Source organism: Doryrhamphus excisus, linkage group LG19, assembly GCF_037039965.1.
Source record: "Doryrhamphus excisus strain RoL-2023G ecotype Guam linkage group LG19, RoL_Dexc_Guam_v1.1, whole genome shotgun sequence".
NCBI classification, from domain to species: domain Eukaryota; kingdom Metazoa; phylum Chordata; class Actinopteri; order Syngnathiformes; family Syngnathidae; genus Doryrhamphus; species Doryrhamphus excisus.
Window position 1 is genome coordinate 8,101,791 of NC_136375.1, and position 26,548 is coordinate 8,128,338.

Below are 26,548 nucleotides of genomic sequence, written 5' to 3' on the forward strand. Positions count from 1 at the left end.
CTTGATCCACAGCCACCTCGAGGCTTTTTCGGCTGCCTCGCTGATGTTTTTGGTGGCCCTTCTTTCTTGCAACCCTCTGATGCCAAGGAGCTTGAGTGCTCGATGTAACGACTGCCCTGGAAAGCCTCTGCAGCCCACTTCTACGGGCTCACAGCGGGCCCTCCAGCCTCTCTCTCTACACAACTCCACCAGCTCCAGGTATTTGGCCTTCTTCCGCTCGTGGGCCTCCTCCATCCGGTCTTCCCAGGGGACTGTAAGTTCCAGCAGCACCGCTTGTTTCGTTGCGTCCGATGTTAAGACCAGGTCTGGCCTCAGTGACGTCCTGGCTATGTGCTCTGGAAACTTCAGTTGCCTCCCGAGGTCCACGAGCAACCTCCAGTCACGGGCTGTGGCTAGCAGCCCGGTCGGGACTTTATGTCCTGCCGGGTGTTTCTCCCCAGCCCTGACGAAGGTGATCTTCTGCCTACTCTGGGGCTGGTGCTTGCTCTGCTGGATCCCGGTGCAGATGGTGTCTGCTACTGCCTTCAGCACCTGGTCATGGCGCCATGTGTATCTCCCCTCTCCCAGGGCTTTCGGGCAGCAGCTCAGGATATGCTCCAGGGAACCCCGTGCCGAGCACAGTGGGCATGCTGGGGTTTCTGCTAGCCCCCAGCTATGAAGGTTTGATGGACTTGGGAGCACATCGTACACTGCCTGAATCAGGAACTTGAGTCTGGCTGGTTCTGACTTCCAAAGTTCTGACCAGGTGATCTTCCGTGCCGATGCCTGGTCCCAATTAGTCCATGCTCCTTGCTGGCGCATGGCCACTGTCCTGGTTCGGCGTTCCTCTTCCACCTCTGCACGGATCTCTCCCTGCACCATCTGACGTCTCTCTCGTCCCTGGGCCTCGTCGTAGCGTGGTCTTATGTGGCAACCAAGACCAGCTCGTCCAACTGCCACTGAGCCTACTAAGACGCCATGCCTTAGTCTTGCTTCAGCCTGGTCGACTGCCTCTTGCGCCCGCCACTTCCTCCCCGTTCTGACCGTGATGCCTGCGGAGGAGACTCTGGTGTCGGCTGAGTCCCTGTACAGCAGCACCTCTCTGGCTCTGGTGACTTTGAACTCCTCGGTCAGGCCAGTAAAGGGGAGTTGCAGCTTGTTGGTATTCCCATACAGAGCGATGCTGCTTAGACTCTTTGGCAAGCCTAGCCACCTGCGCAGGTACTGGCTGATGTTGCGTTCGAAGCCCTCCACCGTGGATACTGGGACTTCATAGATCAGTAGTGGCCACAGGAGTCTCGGCAGGATACCATGCTGGTATATCCATGCTTTGAACTTCCCCGGGAGGCCCGACCTGTCCACTACTGATAGCCAGGTCTTCAACTCTGCGTTGGCTGACTGCACCGCTGCCTTGTCTTTCAGCGTGCTGTCGAAGATCTTCCCCAGGCTCTTCACAGGCTTCTCCGACACTGATGGAATGGGGACTCCATTCAAGTTGAAGCGGTGTTTATCCTCAACTTTCCCCTTCCTCAGGACCAGGGACCTGGACTTGGCTGGTTTGAACATCATCCTCGCCCAAGTGATGCTCCTTTCCAGTCCACGGAGAAGCCACCTGCACCCTGTCACTGATGTTGCTGTGACCGTCAGATCGTCCATGAAGCTCGGATCGGAGGTTGGCGAACGCCAGATTTGGACAGGGGGCCCCTACACTCCACTTCTGCTGCCTTGACAAGCATATTCATCGCCAGTGAAAATCCATCCACCATGAGGAGTGGATAGATTAAATACGTTTTTACATTTTTAATGACATGATTAAAGAGAAGACGTGTACTGAAATGCCATTTTTCTTCTGCCCCATCCCACTGAGAAACTTTCACCGGATATGTTTCACAGAAATATGTTGTCATATGTAACAAAAAAAGCAGTATTAGCTATGTTGGAAAGAATATTCCTGAATATTACTGCCAACATTTTTACAGTATTTCACTTTCCCAGACGGTGTGCATTCAATATTAACTAGTTGGACATTTTATTGTTTGCAATTTTTAATATTTGATGAAGAAGTTCCTGGCAAAGTCTGTATGTCCTGCAAGGCCATGCCCATCTTTGTCATCCATACACTGCACAGTTGCGTAAGACTTTTCAACACCAATCATCTGTCTGTTTGGCGTCATCCATCACTGATCGACCTGACTCTCAACTTGAAAGCTTTGCATAATTGATACTTGGTTCTATTTCTGCCTGGCGTCCCTTCTTTGTATGACTCTAGCCCATTTCCATGCTATACTGTATTTCCCTCCCGATGCCGGCCCCCTTGAACACACTTCACCTTATGGGAACACACCCATGCCTTCTTGCATTGAAGAAGGGAATTTGCCACCATGTTAGGCCGAGCTTGCACAGATACAAAACAAGTGTGTGATGAACAGCATATATGGGACCATTTCTCTTTTTTCCAGCCCACAGTGGTCATTTAGGTACCCACTAAAGTTTTCTACATACACATACATACACAGTGGAATGGCGAGAAGTGTTCGCCCCCGGTTAACGTATTTTTCCGTTCAAATACGGCAAAATTTTGCCTCAGTTTACCAGCATTTCATGGTAAGCGTGCAATACAGTACATGACTTCTGTTATACCATTTTTTTCCATCACAAAACGTCCCTTCTTTGTCAGTTATCTTTTTACATGTTTTTTATTATGTGGTGATGAGAACTTCAAAAAAGGTCTGGAGGACGATATATCATATATCGGTCAAAACAGAAGCCTATTTTTCCAGTACTTTTCTCCCTTTTTGTTTTGCGTATTTGAGCAAAAATGACATTTGTTCATTTGTGTGAATATCCTGATTTCATTTTTTCCCCATTCAACCATTGCTGGATGTTCTTTTGACAGCCATTTTGCAGTTATACTGTTTTTGTCTTTGCAGGAGATGATCATTGACAAGGTGAATGGTCAGCCCGTCCCCCGCTATTTGATATACGACATCATCAAATTCAATGTGAGTACTTTGAATATTCAATCTTTCCTTTGAGTCTCTGGAGAACCTCCAAGATGAAAATAGAAATAAACTATACCAGGCCTCCGGAAGCCATGGGAGCCAATATTATCTACCGCTCGATCTTATGGTAATATTTGAACATTCTTAATTATCAAGTTAGCTATTTCGACTGAAGTATTGGGTGACTTTTGAGGCCTACAAATTTTGGTCTGAAAAGAAAAAGAGGCGTTTTTTTTCATGACACGCTCAAGACATGAGAAACAATCCATCATGAGAGCAGGCCATTAGCACTGTGGTCTATTCATAGACATGTTTATTGATTGACTGACTGAAGAAGACAACGAGAATTGCAATTCAATATGGATCTAATTCATATTGAATAGACTGTCAGTAGTTAAAGGTATCACACATAATCCAGGACTTGGGTTGGACGGCTTGAATTGACGAGAATGACTTCAGACATAAATAATGAAATTGTCAGTTATCTGAATAAGATGTGCATTATTTGACACAGTCTGTGCGCTTCTCCTCAACTCCATCTCCTATGATTTGAACTGGAATTAGAATGTGATCCTTAAATCACCATTCTCCTATACAGTTGTATGACTTAAGTCAGGCGTCTCAAACTCAATTTACCTGGGGTCTGGGCAAGGCTGGTCCGCATCAGGTTTTCCAAAAAAAAATAAAATGTATTTATTAAAAACAGAAAAATATACAAACTTTTCTACAATAAAAGCTCTGATAAAACATTCCACTGTTCTCAAATATCTTAATTTTTATTTTTCTGCACAAAATAAGATGAAAAATAAATAAACAAATCAAGAATAAAGAAAATCAATCAATCAGAAATAAAGAAATATAATAATAATAATAAAACGTCAAATAATAAAAACTTAAGAAACCACATATAGTTGGTGGGTAGACAAATAATTTTTTTCAGATTAAAATGAACAAAGCATTATTAGAGCCCTGTAGACATGACAAAACACGACTATAGTCACATTTATACTCTTTTTATTTACAACATATTGCGCAACTGCAGGGTCTTGAGACACATGCTAACTCGCAAACTAGAGAGCTAGCGACCTAAACGGTAGCCTTCAAGTTATTTCCTTTAAACTTAAATCGCCAAAAACTTACCACTTCCACACGGATAGGGAGGATAACTATTAACAGTTATTTAACCTTTAACATGAACATTAATCAAACGTAATAATTTTTTTCTGGGTACATGATACCATACAGCATCCATATCAAACTTGCGCGGGCCGCACTAACATTAAACTTTCATATCAAGGCGGGGGCCTCAAACTAGTGTCCTGCGGGCCACATTTGCCGCATGTTTGAGACCCCTGACTTAAGCCATAAAGCTAGTATATCTTCTGTCACCATATTTGGCTACGCTCATTGTCTTCTGAAGTAGCTGGAGACATAACAAGGCCGTTAGCACGCCTCCAAACTGTAAATTAATTCATGCTCCCTACTGATCTGTATTCTGCTAACAGCAGTCAGACAAGCACAGAAGAAAATGAGTTTGCAATCAGCCATTTAGCAATCTACTGCTCCCTTTCCTTATAGAAACCTGATTTAAAAAAAAAAAAAAAAAAAAAAACCCAAAGAATGATGAGGTTACTTTTACTGGTCTTGTCTCCTTTTTCTCCATCGATCACCTGAGCAAGTGGCCCAAGACACCGCTGTTATGGGAATGGCTTTTGTAAGATGTTTGGCAGAGGTTAGCAGCTCCACATGACTCCCCCCCCAGCTAGTACTACGGCGCTGTTCTATTGATCCTTGTTGGCCATTATTAGCCCTCTTCAGTGTCTGTGGTGGACTGTGTCTAAGTGCTGAGACCTCATCCACAGAGTGTAGCTGCAGGGAGATTGCACCCCCTGTAAGGTCCATGGCCTAATACAACACAGAGGCTGTTTGCAAAGGGAGCAGAACCTTAGTACTGGGATTCTTTTGATTGCTAGGTAATGGTGAGTATGTGTACTTATGCTACAATGATATTTTTGTTTATCATAGACATCGGTTCCTTTTTCTTTATACACCAGACCCTTCTTGCGAGTTATCATATAGACCCGAATATAAGTCCAGCCAAACCTTGGTTTCCATCCCCATGTTCTGCATTCTTCCGCAAAATTGAACGCTGACTCACTGTCTGTTTTTTATTGAGTGCAACTGCTCAATAATCCACCATGGGGCCAAATACAATTTTTGTGCCAGAAATTTGATTAAGGAAATATATAACACTATTGGGGGCTGCATGGCGGATGAGTGGTTATTGCGCAGGCCTCACAGCTAGGAGACCCGAGTTTGATTCCACCCTTATCCATATCTGTGTGGAGTTTGCATGTTTTTCTCCGGGGACTCCGGTTTCTTCCCACATTCCAAAAACATGCTAGGTTAATTGGTGACTCCAAATTGTTCATAGGTATGAATGTGAGTGTGAATGGTTGTTTGTCTATATGTGCCCTGTGATTGGCTGGTGACCAGTCCAGGGTGTACCCCGCCTCTCGACCTAAGACAGCTGGGATAGGCTCCAGCAGCCCCGCAACCCTCATAAGCATAAGTGGTAGAAAATGAATGAATTGACGGTTTTTGGTGAAATAAGCAAATATGTAGATATTTTCGCCTCAGAGTTTGTCTGAAAAAGTATTTTTCCATAAATGTTTAACAGTCGTGCATGGCCACCAGTTTGTTTAGATGTTAAGACAAATTACATTTATAAATGACATTTATATAGCACATCGTCTTGTAAAAAGTATGAGCTAATAAATAAATGATACAACCTGTTCAAAGGATGTATTTCCTTCCATCTTGAAATAGCTACTACTACTTTATTTATTTTTGTTTTATGTGGTAAAAGTCAGTCATCAATCAATCCTGCATTCAGATGGGCATTATGGGGAGCGACATTGGCAAATGCAAGGCTAGAATTATTTAGAATGTAGCCGGGCCAATAGAAAAAATGAGGGCCACAGCCTGCAAGTCAATATCTGTACACACAAAATATATTTTATTGACACCAGAGAAGTTCCACAATAAAAATGTATATTGCAATGGGAAAGACTGTGCAGTTGAAGGCAGGGTGGCCTCTGAGGAAAGCCGAAGATGAATATGAAACTTGTTATATATGAAGATTACATGTACTGAAAATCCTATATTTATACACTATTCAACACCGTAGGGAAAAGCCGGATTACATTTCCAATCCTAGCGATAACATTAAAATAGCATAACAGTCCCTATTGAATATACGACCTTAAAGAAAATTGACTACAGAATAAATATTTCTTGTGTGTGTGTGTGTGTGTGTGTGTGTGTGTGTTGCTGTCACATTTAGATCTAGTTTTAGACCAAAACGGTGTGAAGCTGAGAACATTAAGACCCAACTTGACTAGTTTAACCGCAGTTCATCCCACAAACGTTTTTGAAACGATTTGCCTGTTGCGGCATCCTCTCTTGGAAAAAAGGGTTAACTTGTGTTTCTCCCGCACTCAGGTGTTTAACATTTAATGTGCGCTATATATTTAGATTGTAAATGCACTCTGAATTCAACAGCATCCGTTATGTAACACGCTGGGATGTACAAATACTTCGCTGTTGTTTCTGCTATTTCCAGTCCTTACTGAAGTCATAGAATGGGGTTTTAAACAATCGTGTGTGTATAAAATATTGCTTTTTGGTTAAGGTTTTTATCTATATGTTTATTCTTGGGTTTTCCCAGTGGCCATAGGGCTTTGTTCTATTTTAAGGTTACGGATATCAATTATTCAAAGCAAACCTCACAATCTAATGTTTGATGCTTGTCAGCTGTTTTTTTTTTTTTTTTTTTGGTCTTTCTCAGTCGTGGAAAGCACATACCTTGAATCATCCACACTTACATCTTGCACTGTCCCTGTGACACAACTGACAGATGGTGCTAAATGTGTGGGACATGATACCAGCTTTTCCTCCCAGAATGATTTGCAGCCTATTTTACGAAGAGATCCCGCAAAATTTCCACATTAGAACTGGAATGTAGTATTTACACAGGAGCTTCCAAAGTGTGATATTGCATTTTCTTTTTATCTACAGCATATTTAACACATCTGTTTTTATACTTTACTAGTATCTTTAATACTACTACGACTACTATTTTCTAACAGTGGTACATTTATGGGCTGCACGGCGTGGTGTGGTTAGCACGCAGCCATCTCTGTGTGGAGTTTGCATGTTTTTCTCTGGGGACTCTGGTTTCTTCCCACATTCCAAAAACATGCTAGGTTAATTGGCGACTCCAAAATTGTCCATAGGTATGAATGTGAGTGTGAATGGTTGTTTGTCTATATGTGCCCTGTGATTGGCTGGCCACCAGTCCAGGGTGTACCCCGCCTCTCACCCAAAGACAGCTGGGATAGGCTCCAGCACCCCCGTGACCCTCATGAGGATAAGCGGTAGAAAATGAATGAATGAATGGTACATTTATGCTGTACATTTTACCTATATTAGCACATATTTATTCATATTTTGACCCTTTGTATTGAGTTGTGGACTCCTATAGAGCAGCTCCACACAATAACCCGCACAGAAAACTTTTTAGATCTTTCTAAATCTGTACCTATTCCAGCTGTGTTTATATTTGTGCTTTCCGCCAAAACGGTCTGTTTTAATTTATTCCACACACGGCCCGCCCACTCAACGCCAAGAGTGTCCTCCATAACTACGAGCGAACCCCACTTTCTAATATAGCGGATATAGGAGTTGATAATAAATTGAAAAAGTTTAGGAGCTATTGGCAGATCATGAGCTGCCTGCCTGCTTGAGGAAGAGCGCTCATTGTCGGACACACTTTGCCAAAGGCGCCGTTGGTGCGGTGGAGCTCAGAAGCCGGACATGAGGGTGCTGCCTGGACGCACAGCATGTCCGAAATTAATGCACCTTTCCCGATGAGAGGGTACAGTTTGACGGACATTTCACCTGCATGTACACAAAAACAGTCCTGTGTGAAATGCCACTGGCAGAAGAAAATATTTTTCTCTTGCTGGGAATCATCAAATACAATAACGTCTGCCTGAGCTTGTTTTGTAACCAGAGTAGCAGCGCTTGGGGGAGGGCAGAGAGCTTATCTGGCTTACAGCCACGCCCATATAAGGAAGTCCCGCACCTCTGTCACATCACAAAGGGGCAGTCTTCAGGGCTCACTTCTAAATGCACAAACCACATTATTTGAAACTTTGGCATTGTATAAGATGGGAATACAACATTCTGACTACATTCATAGGTCAGAAAAGTGGAAAATCCACAAGTCTGTGGGGCTTTGAATGTTGAATTGCTAATGTACAGGGATCCACTGTACATTCATTCTCATCTTATTACCTCATAAGATGTAATTCTAACTGGCCACTGCACTCCCACCACCTCATGCACTGTCAAGAAAAAACCTTTTCCTCCTCTTGTAGCCTATATTTCCCCTCGGAACGCTCTTGGGTTTCTTCGGCTCCCAAGCAGAATACTAACCAACCAAGTCGCCACATACCTGCTCCTGCTCTGTCTTGACATAGATTGGTGGTGATTGATCCGTACACATTGTAGGTGGGGGCAGCTTTATTTACATTGGGGCTTTTTTTAAACACACACTTACTTAGGAAGAAGTACATACTGTGCATATAAAACATGACATCATGAAAAACGTGATCAATCAATTATTTGTTGTTTTGATAGATCTAATCTATTTGAGTGGGACCAAATGAGGATCGCATATACATGATTGGACCGGGGCCTTGTCATCTTGTACATTTTCAACAAGATGTGAAGGCATTTTAATCAGAATCTTGCATAAAGCCAATGAAGGAAGTTGCAACAGACTTGATGTTGTAGTTGTATACATAGCTGGTTTAATATGTGTTGCATAATTTTTAACATTATTTTACTGCATAAGTATGTATAGATGGAGCTCTAGCAATATGATTTGAATCAGGACAAATAGAGATGGCTCAGGTTGCTGGTGCTTAGCAGGTAGAGTCATGTGTATCCAGTGATTACTGCAAGGGAGGTGTTGTCATAGTAACCAAGCAACATTGATTGCATCTTGCTGTGTTTATTGGATGTTAATAATATAACAGGCTTATTGGATGTCAAGTTTTTTTTATATATACCAATGAACCAATAAGAAATAAATGTGCTATACTTTTTCCCCAACATGTATTTGCAGTTCACATCCTGCAGTAATTGTGTCAAGGTGTTCATAAAATGGCTATTTCACTGCGTATATATCTTCGCTCACGTTGTCATCGTGTGTTTTAGGGTCAACCCGTGGGCCATTGTGACTTCAATATCCGGTTGTTATGCATCGAAAAGGAGATCATTTCCCCGCGAATGGAAAAGATGAAGACGGGACAGATTGACAAGACGAGAGAGCCGTTCAGCGTCCGGAATAAGCCGTTCTTCGACATTCACGCATCACGCAAGGTAAATCGTTTCTAATTTCTTGATTCATATCGCACTAATGTGCATGTGTTAAAATGTTTATATCTATTAAAATATAGTGTTTTGTGTTTGGGGCAGATGAAAATTGATGGGTGGAAGAAATAGAGGTTTCTTCTTTTGAGGGAGTTTAGTCAGCAGCGTACACTCATCACCAATCCGTGGATGATTTGGGCTTTGCATGGCTGTATGCTAACCTGTACAAGTACCAAAACCCAGAAGTACAGTATTTGTATATCATTTTAGGTGCTTGTGATCATTAGGGGTGCTCCGGTATCGACATTAGCCCATATTTACTTTAAAATGCAGATCCCCTTCACCAGTCAGCTCCGCCCAGGCTGCAGCATTCAGAATAAGCATGTCGGCCGTGTGTGGGACGTCCAGTCTTTGTGAGAGTGCACCCTGCCCAAACGTGCCTCAAAAATGTCTCACTGGGGTAGCGCTTTAAAAAGCTCAGATTGGTGCAGCATTTGGGCCCGAACACTTTGGCAGGGTGTGGTTATCTGGCTTACAGCCACGCCCATATAAGGAAGTCCCGCACCTCTGTCACATCACAAAGGGGCAGTCTTCAAGGCTCACTTCTAAATGCACAAACCACATTATTTGAAACTTTGGCATTGTATAACATGGGAATACAACATTCTGACTACATTCATAGGTCAGAAAAGTGGAAAAATCCACAAGTCTGTGGGGGCTTTGAATGTTGAGTTTGAGGCTCGCGATGTGATCTTCCGTCAGGCAGCGGCTATAAAGCCCCCGGTCCCGACCCGCTGTACTTGGGAGTGTGGGCAAAATTTGGGGATGAGTACCGCCTCAGTAAGGATTTGGGAGTGCTATGAAGAACTTTTAGTGCAAGAGGAACTTTTGTTGTGTGCAGGGCTGAATCGGGCTCCGGATGATCTGTGGCGTGTTGTTCACACTGACATTGTATATATCCTTCCGGGCACAGAAGAGGGAATCAGCTGCATAAAATCCCGATCGGAACATCGTGCATGACTTCAGCTGATCGTTTCTTTGCCAGCATAAAGATAGTTTGACATCACTCATTAGATCAAAGCAATGGGAACATTGATACATCATTTTTGTCCTTTCTGTTTTACAATTTGACCCGAGGGTGCCTTGTTGACTTGTTGTAATGCTATTACAAGAGCAATTAAGGATGGGAGGACTGTACTGGCTTTGACCTTAAAAATGCATGTCCAGTTCCTTCATCAGCATACTAAATGGTTAGCAGACTAATCCGCTCGCCCAGAGTAACCCTGTCGAAATATCATGGAGGACATGACTGCTTTCCTTTTTGGAGATGATGCTTGTTAAATCAATACGTCTGGTGAAGTTGTATGGGTTTTTTTTTTCTCCCCAGAAAGGAGAATATCTGAAACCTTTCAGGTCTACAAGAATGTGCTGGTGGCATTTGATTGCAGGATAAAATTGTTGTTGGCCTTTTGGTCCGAGAGATGAAGACAGATTCTTGACTCTCTGAGCACTTGAGACTGTGGTGGCTATACTGCTAAACTTTCTCTGGAAAACTTTGACGCTTTAGAGGGTTCAGGCAAGGAGAGCATCTTACTAACAGAAGAGTGGACTACTCCAGATAATACTGGGGTTATTTATTTCATTTTGGGATCTGAATGCTCCCTGGTTCTTCAGTTGCAAGTTCCGCTGCAATACAAATTAGTTTATGATTGAGTTACATACTGTTGTAGTTTCTAGTGTCGTTCAAATAAACTACTTACTGAATGAAAGGTTGTCAAGTTCCACTACAAGACTGATATCGTAAGTGAATCTAGTACACACCTAATTATGTCCAAAAAAGTCACCAAATGACATTTCAATAAAAAATGATTAGCCTATTATTATCCTATTTGTAAGTCACTTGTGTGTGTGTGTGTGACGGGTCGAAAAGCTCCGACTTTTCGTGCAGAAATGGTTTGGTTTGCATGTACAGCAGTGCTTCTCAACTTATTTTCTGTCATGCCCCACATGTCAACAACAAAATGGAGAGTATGCAAGCATATTCAACAGTCACATTGCATGTTGAGTACTATAAATCTATAAATTTGTACATGTTGGTAGGTCTGCATTGAAATGACCCCCCCCACACCCAGTACAGTGTGAATCTCTAGACCCCCAAATGAAGACGGCACATTTTATGTCACTTTTTTTGGGGGGGGGGGGGGGGGGTACTCAGATGTGTCTTAATTGTGATGTGTCAAATTAAGCTGCAGGCGCCACTACAGTCCTATAAAACATGCTTGTTTTATAGGGGACAAAATGTTGTCTTGTGTTTGGCTGTTATAGTTAATGAATGAAATCAAAAATACAATGTAAAAGTTATGGTAGTAACATGTCATTGATGGATGGATGGCTATAATTCAGCACATGGACTATCAAGAGTGACCAAGATAACATCAGCATGCATTAATCTGGCAAAAACACTATTTATGTTTGCATGACAGCATAAGTTCTACATTTAATAAAGTCTTTTGCAGTTGTCGTGCACTTGCGCCTAAACCAAAGTTGATATTTAAGGAGTTTCAACTGATGTTTTTATTTATCTTCTTTATCTGTCCTGCCTTTGGGATGGTGATTAGGATAGTTCAAGTCGTTGGTTTCTGCCTGTTCTGTTGTTTTGGTCAGTGAACATCTGCTCCTCATACAGCCGTATCTCTGTTACGCAGAATATGGCAGCGGGGTCTGGCGCTCATTCATAGTAGCACAATCCTTCACTTTATAATACATTGACCACACATTCCTTATTCCTATTGCAGAAGCATTTCAGTCACAGGCTGGAGTCTTTGTTGCTAGGTTGGTGTCTTTCATAGCACTTGCACAATAAGTCCTCATTTCCCTTTCAAATGTGTCCGTTTTATTCTTTTTCTTTCCGCCACTCACCCATTTAGCTTCCAAAGCCTTTTTGCATCCAGGCTTTGCACATTTTCAAAGCAGTGTCGTGTATATATTTTCAATGTTTTGAATGGAATTGGCTAAGAGAATATACACATACACTCCTGATCAAAATAAAAGAAGAATTTACATTTTGCATTGTTGGCTCTTAGGGGGTTTTTAAATAGATCTTCAAAAAGAAGAAATGGGAGTGAGACAAAAAAAATGGAGCAAACAGCCACTGCAGTGAAATAGGCTGTTCATCAGCTGATCAAAGTTTAAGACCACGGCTTTCACAAGTCAAAATCTTAGCCAGACTGTGGAGCCTATCCCGGCTAACTTTGGACAAGAGGCGAGGTACACCCTGCATGGGTCCCTCCTCCAACAATAGCCTTCCAATGACTTCCAATCTCTGGTTGACATGCGCTGCTATAATCAAACAGAATAGTCACTGGGGCATGTGCAGTAAAACGTAAACATCAACATCACGTGATAACGGCTTCCCCGAGTTTTTCTTTCACTTGTTGGAATAACTCCGTATTGCAAGTTTTTGGGCCGTTTAGTTTTGAAATTATGTTTGGTTTGGATCAAAAACAGTAGTAGTCCAGTGCTGATTGCTCGCCTCCGTTTTTAAAACTGTGAAAAGACCAAATTCCATTTTGCTAATATTCATTCATTCATTTTCTACCGCTTAGCCTCACAAGGGGTGCTGGAGCCTATCCCAGCTGTCTTCGGGTGAGAGGCGGGGTACACCCTGGACTGGTGGCCAGCCAATCACAGGGCACATATAGACAAACAACCATTCACACTCACATTCATACCTATGGACAATTTGGAGTGGCCAATTAACCTAGCATGTTTTTGGAATGTGGGAGGAAACCGGAGTACCCGGAGGAAACCCACGCATGCACAGGGAGAACATGCAAACTCCACACAGAGATGGCTGAGGGTGGACTTAAACTTGGGTCTCTGAGCTGTGAGGCCTGCGCACTAATCACTCGTCCGCTGTGCAGCCTCTTAATATTTTACAATTAAACTCGGGACATGTTTTATACAGATATATGTTTTCTTTTTTTAACAGTATAGAAGGATTTAGATTCTGTTCCACACTCCTGTTCAGAAGGTGGCGGTAATACACATCTAAAGCTGCTTGCCAACCGCCAATAAAAACAGAAGAAGAAGAACGCACCCTGACAACTTTCCATTTGAGCAAGTAGAAGATACCTCAATTGGATTGGGGAAAGGAATATTCCACCCCTTTGAAACCGATTGTATGTTCATTTGGATTACCACTTTTCTTACGGAATGAGATGTATACAAAGGTTAAATTCTTTCCGTTTGAGCAAATAAACAGAATGCAATTTGAATATTTGGGTCCATGTATAAGTGGCTAGTGCAAAATTAAAATTCATCCAGTTTTTCAACTGGTCTTAAAATTTTGAGAGGACCAGGTTGGTGATGTTTGTTCCGTTGTTTGCGTCCTGTTTTATCATTTGGGAAAAGTTCCACTGTGAGTCTTTGAGAGGCCTCCCAAAGTCTGCGTATTTTGGCGACTGAATCTTGATGTGCCATCGTACAATTGAAGGATACTGACTTGGCTCAGCTCGATTGAGCGTTTTTGCACTTGACAACCGATGAATGATCAACCCTGCTTTGCATCACCCATATGGTATCAGCTTGGCACCCGACGGACCAGGTAGTGTCTCATAAAACCTGCTTTTGCCAGAAACTGCTAGTGTGTGAAAATGTTTGTCATTTATAGCCTAACTACTTGTGTTGTTTTGCCGGACAGACGCTCATACAACCATAATGCTCGCTGCTAAACCCTGGCAAATATTTTGATTGTCCCCAGTTTATTGGGTAGCTGTGCTGCCACTATCACTTGCAGCACATCTGTTGCTAGTATTCAGCTCATTAAAATGGCTTTTATGTGGCTTTATTCACACAAAGTACTCTTTATTCCAACATAACAAGGACACTTCATTAGCACAAAGAAGTTAAAATAAACACACATTTGGTGCAGGATGTACCAAGGAGCTTGATAAAGGATGGTCTCAAACTCGAAAGCTATGAAACATTTCCACATAATTTGGTTTAAATTGTTAGTATTCTGTATTCTATATGTATCAAAAGTAACTTTTTTGGTATTTTGGCCAATAAATTGTATGTTTTCAAAGCTACAGTATATTATCTTTTCCGATTACATGTCATCTACCATTGCAAAATATTAATGTTCTAGCTACTGTTCTATAATTATGAAAGCATCTTTTGCCATTTTAAATTCTTCAGACATTTATGACACCCTCAATCAGGTTTTGTACTTGATAACTGCAGCCGCAAATTTTCTAATGACTCATAATATCTCTCCCCTGATTTTTCATCAACGGAAAATGGTTTTCGTCTTACAGAAAAGTTCATCAAGATATTATCTGTTTGAGTAAGTGATCAAATAAGACTGATGGTGCATTTGGGTTTAATAACAGTGCAATTGTTATTGGAAACACCCCCATGCATGGTGTTAATTAATGTGTTTCATTTATCATGTTTAATGAAATAGGAATAACGAAAAAAAAAAATACAAATCCTGACATTAAATGACCCCATTTGATATTGGCTCTTATGGTGCGAGCTCTTCCCAGGAGTCCATTTAGAGTCCTTGGTGAGAAAGTAGCAGATCTTATCTGGAACTGCTTTTTCCAAACGAGAGAGCTTTTAGAATAGGCACCTAAGATTGCACTCCTATAAAGTTTAAACCGTATTGCGCTGCCTGAGATAAAGGCTGAGTTTTTCTACTGAATACAATATAGGCTCCAAGTATTGACTTCCTTCCGAATGAAAGAATGGAGGACATGCACTTTACAACTACAATAGTGGGATTATTTGACGGATTCATGTTAAAAGTTTTGTTGTTATTTCTCATTTCCATGTCTTATGAACCATTTTCTTCTTATGGTTCAGCATTAATAGTCAAATGGGTTGGTTGTCACTATTGCACGTATATTGTTCATGTGTGTTCATTGTATCCTAATTTGTTGGATTATTTTGACAACATGCTAGTATTCATGCATTACTAGCATTATTGTAGTAGTTTTATAATTCGCCAAATTTTGATTGACTCATGGTTAGTTGCCAAGTCCCGACCGTTCCCCTGCAAAGATATTTTTGGTGAGGACGGCCATGTTTTTCAATCAATCTTGTACATGTGCTTGTCATTTCCCGAAAGGTGGGTACTGAATTTTATACTGATTGGAACTTGGAGATAAAGTGAGTTGTACTGTAATCCACGAGAGACTCGGAGTAGAACCGCGACTTCTCCGCATTGAGAGGAGCCAGATGATGTGTCTTGGGCATCTGGTTAGGATGCCTCTTGGACGCCTCCCATGTCCAACCAGTAGAAGGCCTCAGGGAAGACCCAGGACACGTTGGAGAGACTATGACTCCCAACTGGCCTGGGAATGCCTCAGGATCCGCGGGAGGAGTTGAACGAAGTGGCCGGGGAGAGGGAAGTCTAGGCCTCCCTGCTTGGGCTGCTGCCCCCGCGACTTGACCTCGGATAAGCAGTAGAAGATGGTTGGATGGGCGAAACACGTTAAAGGTCTAGTGGATGTTTTGTAGAACACATTGAGCTGTGTGAGAAATTTCAAGTAAATCTGACTTATTGGGTCAAACCTTGGTGGATTTGTCAGAAAAATAACAACACCGGCCATGTTTTGACAAATATTCACCCTGTTGTGCACAGCGATTGAGGAATAGAACAACAAAATAAATACATATACATTCATTCATGGGCGGCATGGCGGAGACCAGGGTTCAATTCCACCCTCAGCCATCTCTGTGTGGAGTTTGCATGTTCTCCCTGTGCATGCGTGGGTTTTCTCTGGGTACTCCGGTTTCCTTGGCGACTCAAAATTTGTCCATAGGTATGAATGTGAGTGTGAATGGTTGTTTGTCTATATGTGCCCTGTGATTGGCTGGCGACCAGTCCAGGGTGTACTCTGCCTCTCGCCCGAAGACAGCTGGGATAGGCTCCAGCACCCCCGCCACCCTTGTGAGGAAAAAGTGGTAGTAAATAAATGAATGAACATTCATTCATCTTTGGGCCCATACATGGGGAGGTTTTCTTTTATGGTTTACTTTTAACCTCTCTATTATTTTTCACGTCAATTGTAGTGGCTGGCACGGCAATGATGATTAACAAATTTAATCAGATCTCATTGCAGTTGAATGTGTTTGATGGAGGTGAACACATTTTGACCGATCGTTTTATTCAGGATGCAAAGGAGCAAAATCAATGTTGGCCAGGGTTTGTTTGGGACAAAGTTTGCACCTCGCCATAGTTCTTGTTTCCCTTCCGTGACAGTGTTGTTACTATTATTTTGTCACCAGTGAGTCGAAGTCCTCTTTTTGACTCTGCCAAAGCTGGTAGTTTGTAGTGACGAGGCTACAAGGCAGTAGTGACAGCCCCTCACTGGTGTGTCTCATTACCTGAATGCTGTCTGTCTGAAGGTTCCTTGTGGCGCACTGACCTCACACCTCTGCTGTCAAGTCTTCAGCTCTTTCAGATGGAAAAGTAAGACCTGGGGCACAACCTTCCCGTCTGTGTCAACAAACTGCTCCTTTTCACCTGAATCCAATATCTGCACCCACTCACAAAAGGAAATATCATCATGCAGCAAGCTTTATTCCGGGTACTCCACATGTTAGGCTGATTGGAGACTCTGGAGGTGTGAATGTTTGTCTGTATGTGCCCTGTGAGGGTACCTTGCCTCTTGCCTGCAGTCAGCTTTGGTAGGCTCCAGCTGAGCTGTGATTGTAAGATTGTAGACAGGTAATGAATTAATGACTGAAAGTATGCAACAAAGGATGCATGCACGGATGTCCTTCAAAGGAAAAACGTGTGTATTGGCTCAGCCTGGCACGTGTTGTATGGTTTCTGATGTTGGCATGTCACCACAAGGTTTTTGTTTGGTCAGAACAAGAGTCCAGAGACAGAGTCCACACAGGTAAATAAAGGTAAATACTAAAAATCCTGTTGCTTTCAATAGGCTAATTTTGAGTGTTTAGAACTCAGTTCATGTATTTTAGAGTTCATAATTCACATGCAGTTTATCAGCACAAACTATCCATCAATATATTTTCTATGCCGCTTATCCTTACTGGTAAGCATTAATAATTTAGCATCAAACTAGCTAGGAGAAGATTTATCGGTAAAACATGCATACATTATAGTGATGTGATTGATCCTATTTATGATGTATTGTATGAAACTAGGGCTGCACGGCAAATGAGTGGTTAGCACACAGGCCTCGCAGCTCGGAGACCCGAGTTCAATTCCACCCTCGGCCATCTCTGTGTGTAGTTTGTATGTTCTCCCTGTGCATGCGTGGGTTTTCTGCAGGTACTCTGCTTTCCTCCTACATGCTAGGTTAATTGGCATAGGTATGAATGTGAGTGGGAATGGTTGTTTGTCTATATGTGCCCTGTGATTGGCTGGCCACCAGTCCAGGGTGTACCCCGCCTCTCGCCCGAAGACAGCTGGGATAGGCTCCAGCACCCCCGCGATCCTCGTGAGGATAAGCGGGAGAAAATGAAGGAATGTATTAAACTATGGCAGGAATCATCAAACATCAGTCCACCGCTTGGTGGACTTTGTTTTTCAGAGAGGTTATGCACATTAGCACTCAAAGTCATCAAATCTTACTTTTATGCATTCCCATGTAGTATCAGCATTTGGGAGCAAATAAGAGGTGAAATAAGTGGGTACAATATGCTAATAATAAAGAAAAACAGAAATACAAAAATAAGCTTGCTGACTGTATTGTTTTAAACAATGGCCGATAGTTTACATAAAATACTAGCTTATACATTAAAATGTATATTTGCGATTAAATGTGATTAATTCTGAGTTAACTGTGGACAACAAATGTGATTAATCATGATCAAATATTTTAATCGATTGACAGCCCTATTAAAAAAAAAACCACTAGTTTTCAGGATTTGATGTTAGACCTTGTCATCTCCAAGTGAAGTATTTTCCTACGTATGTTCCTACAGCACCGGGGCTTTTTCATTGTAATGTGCATTACTGCCACCTACAGGACTCGAGTACAACATGGGAACATTTGTACAAGCTCGTACCGTGTTGCACATACTGAGCATATAGTCACATCGCCACTATGCTAAGTGAAAAGGTGCTACAAATATGTGATTTTTCAGTCATGTTGGATTGTGCACTAAACTCTCACTTGCGTTTTTTTAAATAGCAAATGAAGACTGAAACTATTAAAATATGTTCCGGCAGAGCCCCAGCATGCATTTCTAATTTCAGAACGATTCTTCAAGTGATGGCAACTTTGGAGTTTCACAGGTTGAAATATTTCTACCCAGGCCGTTTTACAGTCGGTTATTCTTCATCCACAGTTCAATTTCACACCATTGCTCTACTTTAACACGATCCATTGCTGATTTATTCGTCCCAATATACATGTCTCTGTTTTCCGCCACTAAAATTGGGTGTGCCAGACACTATTGCACCCATTTGTTATGGAACTACCTTGATTTATCAAAAGAAATATCTTAACGTCTACAGACGGCATAACTGAGTCCAACTCCCCAGACCAGCCAGTGGTTTGGCAGCTCCGTGTGCAGTCTGTGATGTGGGCTTTTTATTGAACAGACAATACGCTGAATTCACAGTGCCATTCACCTTAAAGCTGGAGAGGATCCTCGGCAACAACAGCACTGTAGTCTGACTGGAATATCAATCCATCCTTTCTGTCTTTGATTCAACCCCCCCCCACACACACAAGCCTCCCCAGAACAGAAGATGAATGGGCAGCAGGAGGACCCGAGGAATGGAAAGTGCATCTTGTCAGTGCCGTGCAGAAAATAAGGCCTCAACGTTGTTACTGTGGGCATCTTGCATTGCACTCTTCATGTAAGAATGTTTTATGGAATGATCCGACTTTGATTGGCTCTTCAAATCCGGACAAGCATTGGAGGTGAACGGCATACATAATGTCATCATTGGTGAATTAACCCCAAACAAGAAACATGGACTTTACCTGTTCATCCGTCCTAAAAACAAAACAAAACATAAAAGACTTGTAAATTGTCTTTGGGAGCGAGCGGTCTGGTTGAAAGAAACGTATCAATAGGTCTTTAGTAGCGAATTAGTTCATCGAATAATCATGTAGGCCCTATCAATACGAACCAAACACAAAGCGTTCAGAAAAGAGGCAAAAATGTTGACCGTTCTCCATAGTCAAAGATAATAGATAATAGGTCTGCTGTCATGGACGATTTAAATTAAAAGATTCACATTTGAGAGGCTGAAATCAGAAAAAACAACGAAATACCACATAAAAGATTTATCATCGATTAATTGTTGCAGTTCTAGTTAAAATGACAGCAAAAAGCATACAGAAATGACAAATATATAAGATAAGATGCGTTCCACTGTACACTCTCTCTTTGTGTCTGTGTGAGTGACACTATGGTGCTCTTTAAAAGTAGATTTTAGATGAGTCAGTTTCACTTAACATGCATGTTTTGGGAATGTAGGAGGACACCGGAGTCCCCGGAGAAAAGCCACGCATGCGGAGAATATGCATCCGGGCCTCCTAGTTGTATGTGGTGTAAATGGTTGTTTGTCTGGCTGGCAATCAGTCCAGGGTGTACCCTGCCTGGGATAGGCTCCAGCATGCCCGCAACCCCTCGTGAGGAGTTTGGTTAAATCTAAGCTATTACATATAACAAAATATAAAAATGACCTCTTGTGTCAATGGCATGATTTATTGTTCAGAAAAAATGTCCTATGTGTACTACTAATCATACAATACATGCCTCACTATATTACGTGTGTTTTAGTACCTTGGTGCCTTGTTACATAGAACAAGGGAATGAACGGAGTGAGCCCTTTTGTTAGTCATGTAGTCTGTCTTGGTGGGTAGAGGCGGGGGCACTTACGTACACACAGTGCAGAAGAGTGCAATGCATTCCAAATAAAATTGTAAAAATTATTACAATACATTGTCATGCATTTTTAAACCAATGTTCCAATCCAATCCACTTTATTTATATAGCACATTTTATAAACAGAGTTTCCAAAGTGCTGCACAGACTAGTAAAATTAAAAAGTAATAATCCAAAACTAAAAGATCATTTAAGAAATAAAATAGTAAAATAGATATTAAAATATTAAAAACAAGAAACAAAGCAATACAAGTATAAAAAATAAAACCAATTAAAATAAAAGGAAAGAACTAAAAGACACAGGACCATACGACTCACTCCGAGTTAAAAGCCAGAGAATAAAAGTGGGTTTTAAGACGACACTTAAAGCTTTCGATATTGGGGGCCTTTTTTGCTTGGGAAGGCAGAGAGTTCCATAGTTTGGGCCCAACCACAGAAAAGGCTCGGGTCCCCCCTGGTCTTAAGTCTCGTCTTAGGCACCACAAGTTGGAGCTGGCCCTCAGACCTCAGTGACCGCGCTGGAGAGTAAATTTGGATGAGGTCTGAGATGTATTTGGGGGCCAGCCCATTCAACGCCTTAAAAACAAACAATAAAATCTTAAAATCAATCCTAAAACGAGCAGGCAACCAATGCAGGGAGGCCAGAATTGGGGTGATGTGCTCCCCATTTTTGGTTCCTGTTAAAAGCCGTGCCGCAGAGTTCTGCACGAACTGTAAGCGGGAGAGAGACTTTTGGCTAATTCCAGAGTAAAGTGCATTACAGTAGTCCAGACGTGATGAAATAAAAGCGTGCATGACTTGCATTGGATTGGATTGAATGTTAATGTCATTTTTAACCAATGTTCGAACGTTGTCTCGTTAAAACTGCCCAATCAACTCTTCACAGCGCAGCCTTTGGTTCCATGACAAAAATACCACCGGGAATAGGAAGCAAAGTGCACACCACAACCGTGAACACAGCCTTAGTGTTTGATTTTGTGCCGTGGAAGCGTGATTCCTAAATGGGGCTTTGTTTTCCTTCAACCTTGCCTACAGGTACCTACCAGGCACTGCTTTGTGTTTGCTTACCAAACAGCTTAAACCTGAACGCAGGTCCCCCACCGCCCCACGACTTTTCCATTTAATCGCTCCAAGGTACTTCCTGAGAGAAGGTGGGTGTTTGAGTGGAAGTCTTGTTTCTGCTCTTCTCTCCATCCAAGGTTCACTGTACTCAACGATAGTGGTGGGTGTGCTAAGATGGCAAGAGAAGTGAAATGGAACTCCTAGATCTTACCGCCCACATGCCGTTCCCACATAAAGGCAGTGTTTCTTTTTAGTCTGGCTCTCTGCCTTCTCTGTGTCGGTATGATTGTCAACTTTTTGTGTGATCAGTTGTGACTCATTCATCCCTTTCAAGAACACCGATGTTTTTCTGCTTTATTTACAACTTGTACACAGTTTTTTTAAAGTGAATGTGACGAGCAGTCCGAGGTAGCAGAATTGGATGTAACTTTTTGTCTTAATTGTCTTAATTTTCACATTCCAATCTTCATTCCTGGTTACATTATGTCATGATCTGTGATGCTCGGAGTGAGGTTGTTACTCGGTCTGGACAGGATGGATGACGATCTGTCCTTTCCTGCATTACAAGTGTTGTCAGATGAAAGTCACATGCTTTCTCAATGACTCCGTGCTTCCTGATTGAAATGTCAGAGTTGTACAATAAGTGGAGAGATGCTGATTAATTTATGTTAATGTGATATTCTTACCCCCCCATCCTGAATTTCCAATTCATTATTCAGTCTTTAAGTTATTGAGTGCAAAGAAAACGTTTTATGATTAGTATGTGTTTTTGTATTTTGGTGTATTGTAAACAACTTATTTACGTAATTTAAGATTTTGCTCGTGTAACAATTTTTTTTGCATCATACAGTTGAAAACGTTTTATGATTAGTATGTGTTTTTGTATTTTGGTATATTGTAAATAAGACTTATTTACGTAATTTAAGATTATTTTGCTCGTGTAACAATTTTTTTTGCATCATCCACTTGAAAAGCCTGATTAATTTATGTTAATGTGATATTCTTCCCCCCCCATCCTGAATATCCAATTCATTATTCAGTCTTTAAGTTCTTGAGTGCAAAGAAAACGTTTTATGATCAGTATGTGTTTTTGTATTTTGGTGTATTGTAAACAAGACTTATTTACGTAATTTAAGATTATTTTTTAAGATTTTTTCAAGAAAAGCCTGTTTTAAGGAACATCTAAATCTGAAATTCCACAGCTGAAGCTGTAGTTCTACACTTAATCAAACTTACTTAAGCTTTGTCAGATTGAAACAGGTTCAAAACGTTCTTTTAGCCGTAAATTAGCTGCATCATTGTTTAAGCTGCAGGATTCAAAGGGTCTTTACAGGTTTGGTTTTTGATAGACGAGGTTTGAGTTGTAGATAATCACAGATAAACAAATCAGATCTGGTTGTTGCTGTGCAGGGGCTGTAAAACTGAACCTGTGCAGGCCTCTGGATGGCATTATCGCATTGATAAAGCAACCACTTTATATCAGTTGAGTCAATTTCAATATTTGAAGTACAAGGCATGAATGTGAAATTATGTTGGGAGTACCTGGACATGGAGAGCACTGTGCACAATAATGGCTAGAGTGCAGAGATGACACTAGTTGGTTTGCTGGTTAAATATGTGTTGTATTAGCAGAGGTGTCCATCTATAGTTTCTTTCTACTTGACTCCATCATGATAGCTTAGGGATGATACCCGATTCCTTGCACAATATGCACTAATGCATTTCTTTATTGATCAAGGCAATTTCCTGGTTGCCTAAACCGTGATACCCTCTGCTTGAGCATAGAGATTTCCAATATCCTCACAGATAAGTATGACTGTAAGCTTGAGTGAGAATGTACAATTTGCTTTATAATAGTCTTTTTCAGTAGTTTCATCATTCTGCATTTAGTGTTTGCCCTTTGAAGGGCTTTCATCACGAGCTGCCTTGTGCAGTTATGTGCGATCGTATATTATATTGGCTATTTTGGATCACATTACAGCTGAGCCTTTTCCAAGGCATATGATACAGTTGTGGATTGATTTTCTATCTCCCTTGCAGCACCATCAGGCTCCTCATCATACTAATAGCAATCCCGACAAAGCACCTTTTTCCCACCCAAAGAAACATGCTAAAACACTCAGATAAGCAAATAAACATGGTAATGTGCAACAACAGTACATTAATACGCGTCATTTGAAATTCTTACGATGATTTTTCTGTATCAAAATAGGCTTTTTAGAACAGAAATCTTAGAAAAAATGTGATTTAGCCACCCCCCATGTTGTCAGAATGGTCTAATCTTGATCACATGACATTTTAATACAACTCAACAGCGAGGTTAATAGTCTTATCAAATCGTTCCGAATCGAATCGCCGACATGAAAGTTGGTCAACTGTGCTTTGAAGCTGTGTTTGTGTACTACTTTTTCCCCGGTATTCACTCTTATAAGACGTCTTTATGATCTTTCCTGTAGTTTTGTAACAATATGCTGTTTTTATGCTTGGTGTTGCATATAATGTGCTTTTCCTGAACAAAAGCCATGCTTTCCCTGAGGCTGCTAATGTGGTAATACGCACTTTCCCTTTCTCCGCTACCACTTCGGCACATGGTGCTAATGGAAGCCATGAAACACATTCCCTCATTTACAGAGATTAGTTATTAGAACCCTATAGGCCAGGGGTCTCAAACTCAATTTACTTGGTGGCCACTGGAGCTAGGGTCTGGGTGAGACTGGGCCACATCAGATTTTCCAAAAAAACAAACAAACCAAAAAAAAAAAAACACATTTATTAAAAACAGAAAAATCTACAAACTTTTTCAGTGCTTTGGTTCCGATTTTCTACAATAAAAGCGCTGATAAAACATTCCACTGTTCTCAAATATCTTAATTTTTATTTTTCTGCACAAAATTAGATGAAAAATAAACAAATCAAGAATAAAGAAAATCATTCAATTAGAAGTAAAAAATATAACCTCTCGTCACATTTATACTCTTTATTTACAACATATTGCGCAACTGCAGGGTCTTGAGACACATGCTAACTTGCAAACTAGAGAGCTAGCGACCTAAACGGTAGCCTTCAAGTTATTTGCTTTAAACTTAAAAAAGCCAAAAACTTACCACTTCCACATGGATAGGGAGGATAACTATTAACAGTTATTTAACCTTTAACATGAACATTAATCAAACATAATAATTTTTTCTGGGTACATGATACCATACAGCATCCATATCAAACTTGCGCCGGCCGCACTAACATTAAACTTTCATATCAAGGCGGGGGCCTCAAACTAGTGTCCTGTGGGCCACATGGGCCGCGTGTTTGAGACCCCTGCTATAGACTCACAGGTCAAATCCTCTGTACGCGTTCAGTACATCCGAAACTTGTACGGGGACAGATGTTTTTAGCACTATGAAAAGTTATTGTTGATTTTGCAAATCCATGTTATATTTATAGTATATTCTAACTTGATTGTTTTTGTATTTCAGCTTCTGGAAGGCAGTTTCACATCCCAGGTCAGCCATGAAGTCGATGGCCTTATTTTCCAGCCATGTGGGGTAAGTAAGCCTCTTTTCTTTGTTTGGGATCATGATCTGTCACAAGTCTGTGGCTACAAGTATTGCAGATTATTTTCAGTGAGTGGCTGCACTAAGATCACCTTTTTTGCAATACCTGCTGGAGCTACTGTTTTTGCTCCACACCGGTGACTTGTGGTGAGGTTCACGGCTGGTGAGGCACTTTGGAGTTTTTTTTTTGCTCTGTCCAAAGGAGAAAGTGGCAAAACCTTTACATTTCATCTGTGTATAAAGTACACAAAGCCTCCTTTCCTTCTCCAGGAAAAGTTGTGATGCTTTGTTGTAAAAGCCTGATCACCCCCTGGTGAGTTTGGGTATATAAGTATATCTGTTGCTATCTGGCTTGCACCTTCCAACTTAAGCACGCCCCCACCCCTACAGGACGCAGTGGTCGCTACTCCAAATGCCTCCTGTATGATATTTTTATTTATTTTATTGGACTATGAGCAAGAATAATGATGTCACACTTACATTAAAGATATTACGTTTTACAATTTTAGCGTCAGTTTTGCAAGCATTCATATGCAATTTCTCCCAAAATGGCACAGCTGTAGTTAAGGATAAAGATCATATTGTAAAGTCTACCTGGACATTGTAAGCACCATGAGTAGATGGCCCATCATAGCTGTTCTCCTCCATCCGTACCCACATTACTTTAGAATACACCAGGTCGCTAATCCTCTGAAAACAGTAATACCTAGACGACGTGTGTTAATAATTACTTAAAAATGTTGGTGTTTGGCTGCACGGTGGACAAGTGGTTAGCACAATCAGGAAAACCTGGGGTTGACTCTTCACTTGGCATCTCTGTGTGGAGTTGGCATATTCTCCCCGGTTTCTGGGGTACTCTGATTTCCTCCCACATTCCAAAAACATGCTAGGTTAATTGGCGACTGCAAATTGTTCATAAGTATGAATGTGAGTGGTTGGATGATTGGCTGGTGACCAGTCCAGGGTGTACCCCAACTCTTAAAGACAGCCGGGATAGGCTCCAGCATACCTGTGACCCTTATAGGTTATCGACCTTGACCTTCGGTCTGATACTGACACTTTGGGGCATGATACCTGGCCTGATACCAGACAAACCATGTGATGATCTTATCACATACTATTTAATCATGAGCTTATTATCACGTACTATTTAATATTTACTATTACACTAATATTTACTATACTATTTACTATTTAACCGCTGACATGTTGACAGAGCACAGACGGCAGCTAAACAAACGCTGTGTGTTCACGATCGTTTGCTGTTCTCTGATTGGTTGTTTCACGGGCACAATACCAGAGCAGCGTGCTCTGAGTGGACAGCTACGGGGGCTGATACTGGACATGGTTAAACTCTATATTTTATCAGTATCACTGCCCTGGGCTTTGACACAGTATCATTTCGGCATTTTCCCGTATCATTCATGGGCGCTTTCTAGGGTACAGGGCCAATTAATACTGTAGTATGTGATAATTATAGGTTATCACATGGTTTGTCTGGTATCAGGCCAGGTATCGTGCCCCCAAGTGTCAGTATCAGATCTGATACTAGCACGCAGGGACATGATACTGGGCCTGATACCAGACAAACCATGTGATGATCTTATTATCACATACTATTTAATC

The 26,548-nt window shown here is 41.5% G+C and overlaps 1 protein-coding gene across 1 annotated transcript in view; it reads left to right on the top strand.

The window, feature by feature from the left end:
* rngtt (RNA guanylyltransferase and 5'-phosphatase) overlaps nucleotides 1-26,548 on the top strand; it is an 86,812-nt gene that overhangs the window by 24,798 nt on the left and 35,466 nt on the right. The window contains exons 10-12 of the mRNA XM_058056207.2: nucleotides 2,910-2,981; nucleotides 9,270-9,434; nucleotides 24,845-24,913. Of these exons, the coding sequence (XP_057912190.2) occupies nucleotides 2,910-2,981; nucleotides 9,270-9,434; nucleotides 24,845-24,913 (306 nt within the window). The remainder of the gene's footprint in view (nucleotides 1-2,909; nucleotides 2,982-9,269; nucleotides 9,435-24,844; nucleotides 24,914-26,548) is intronic.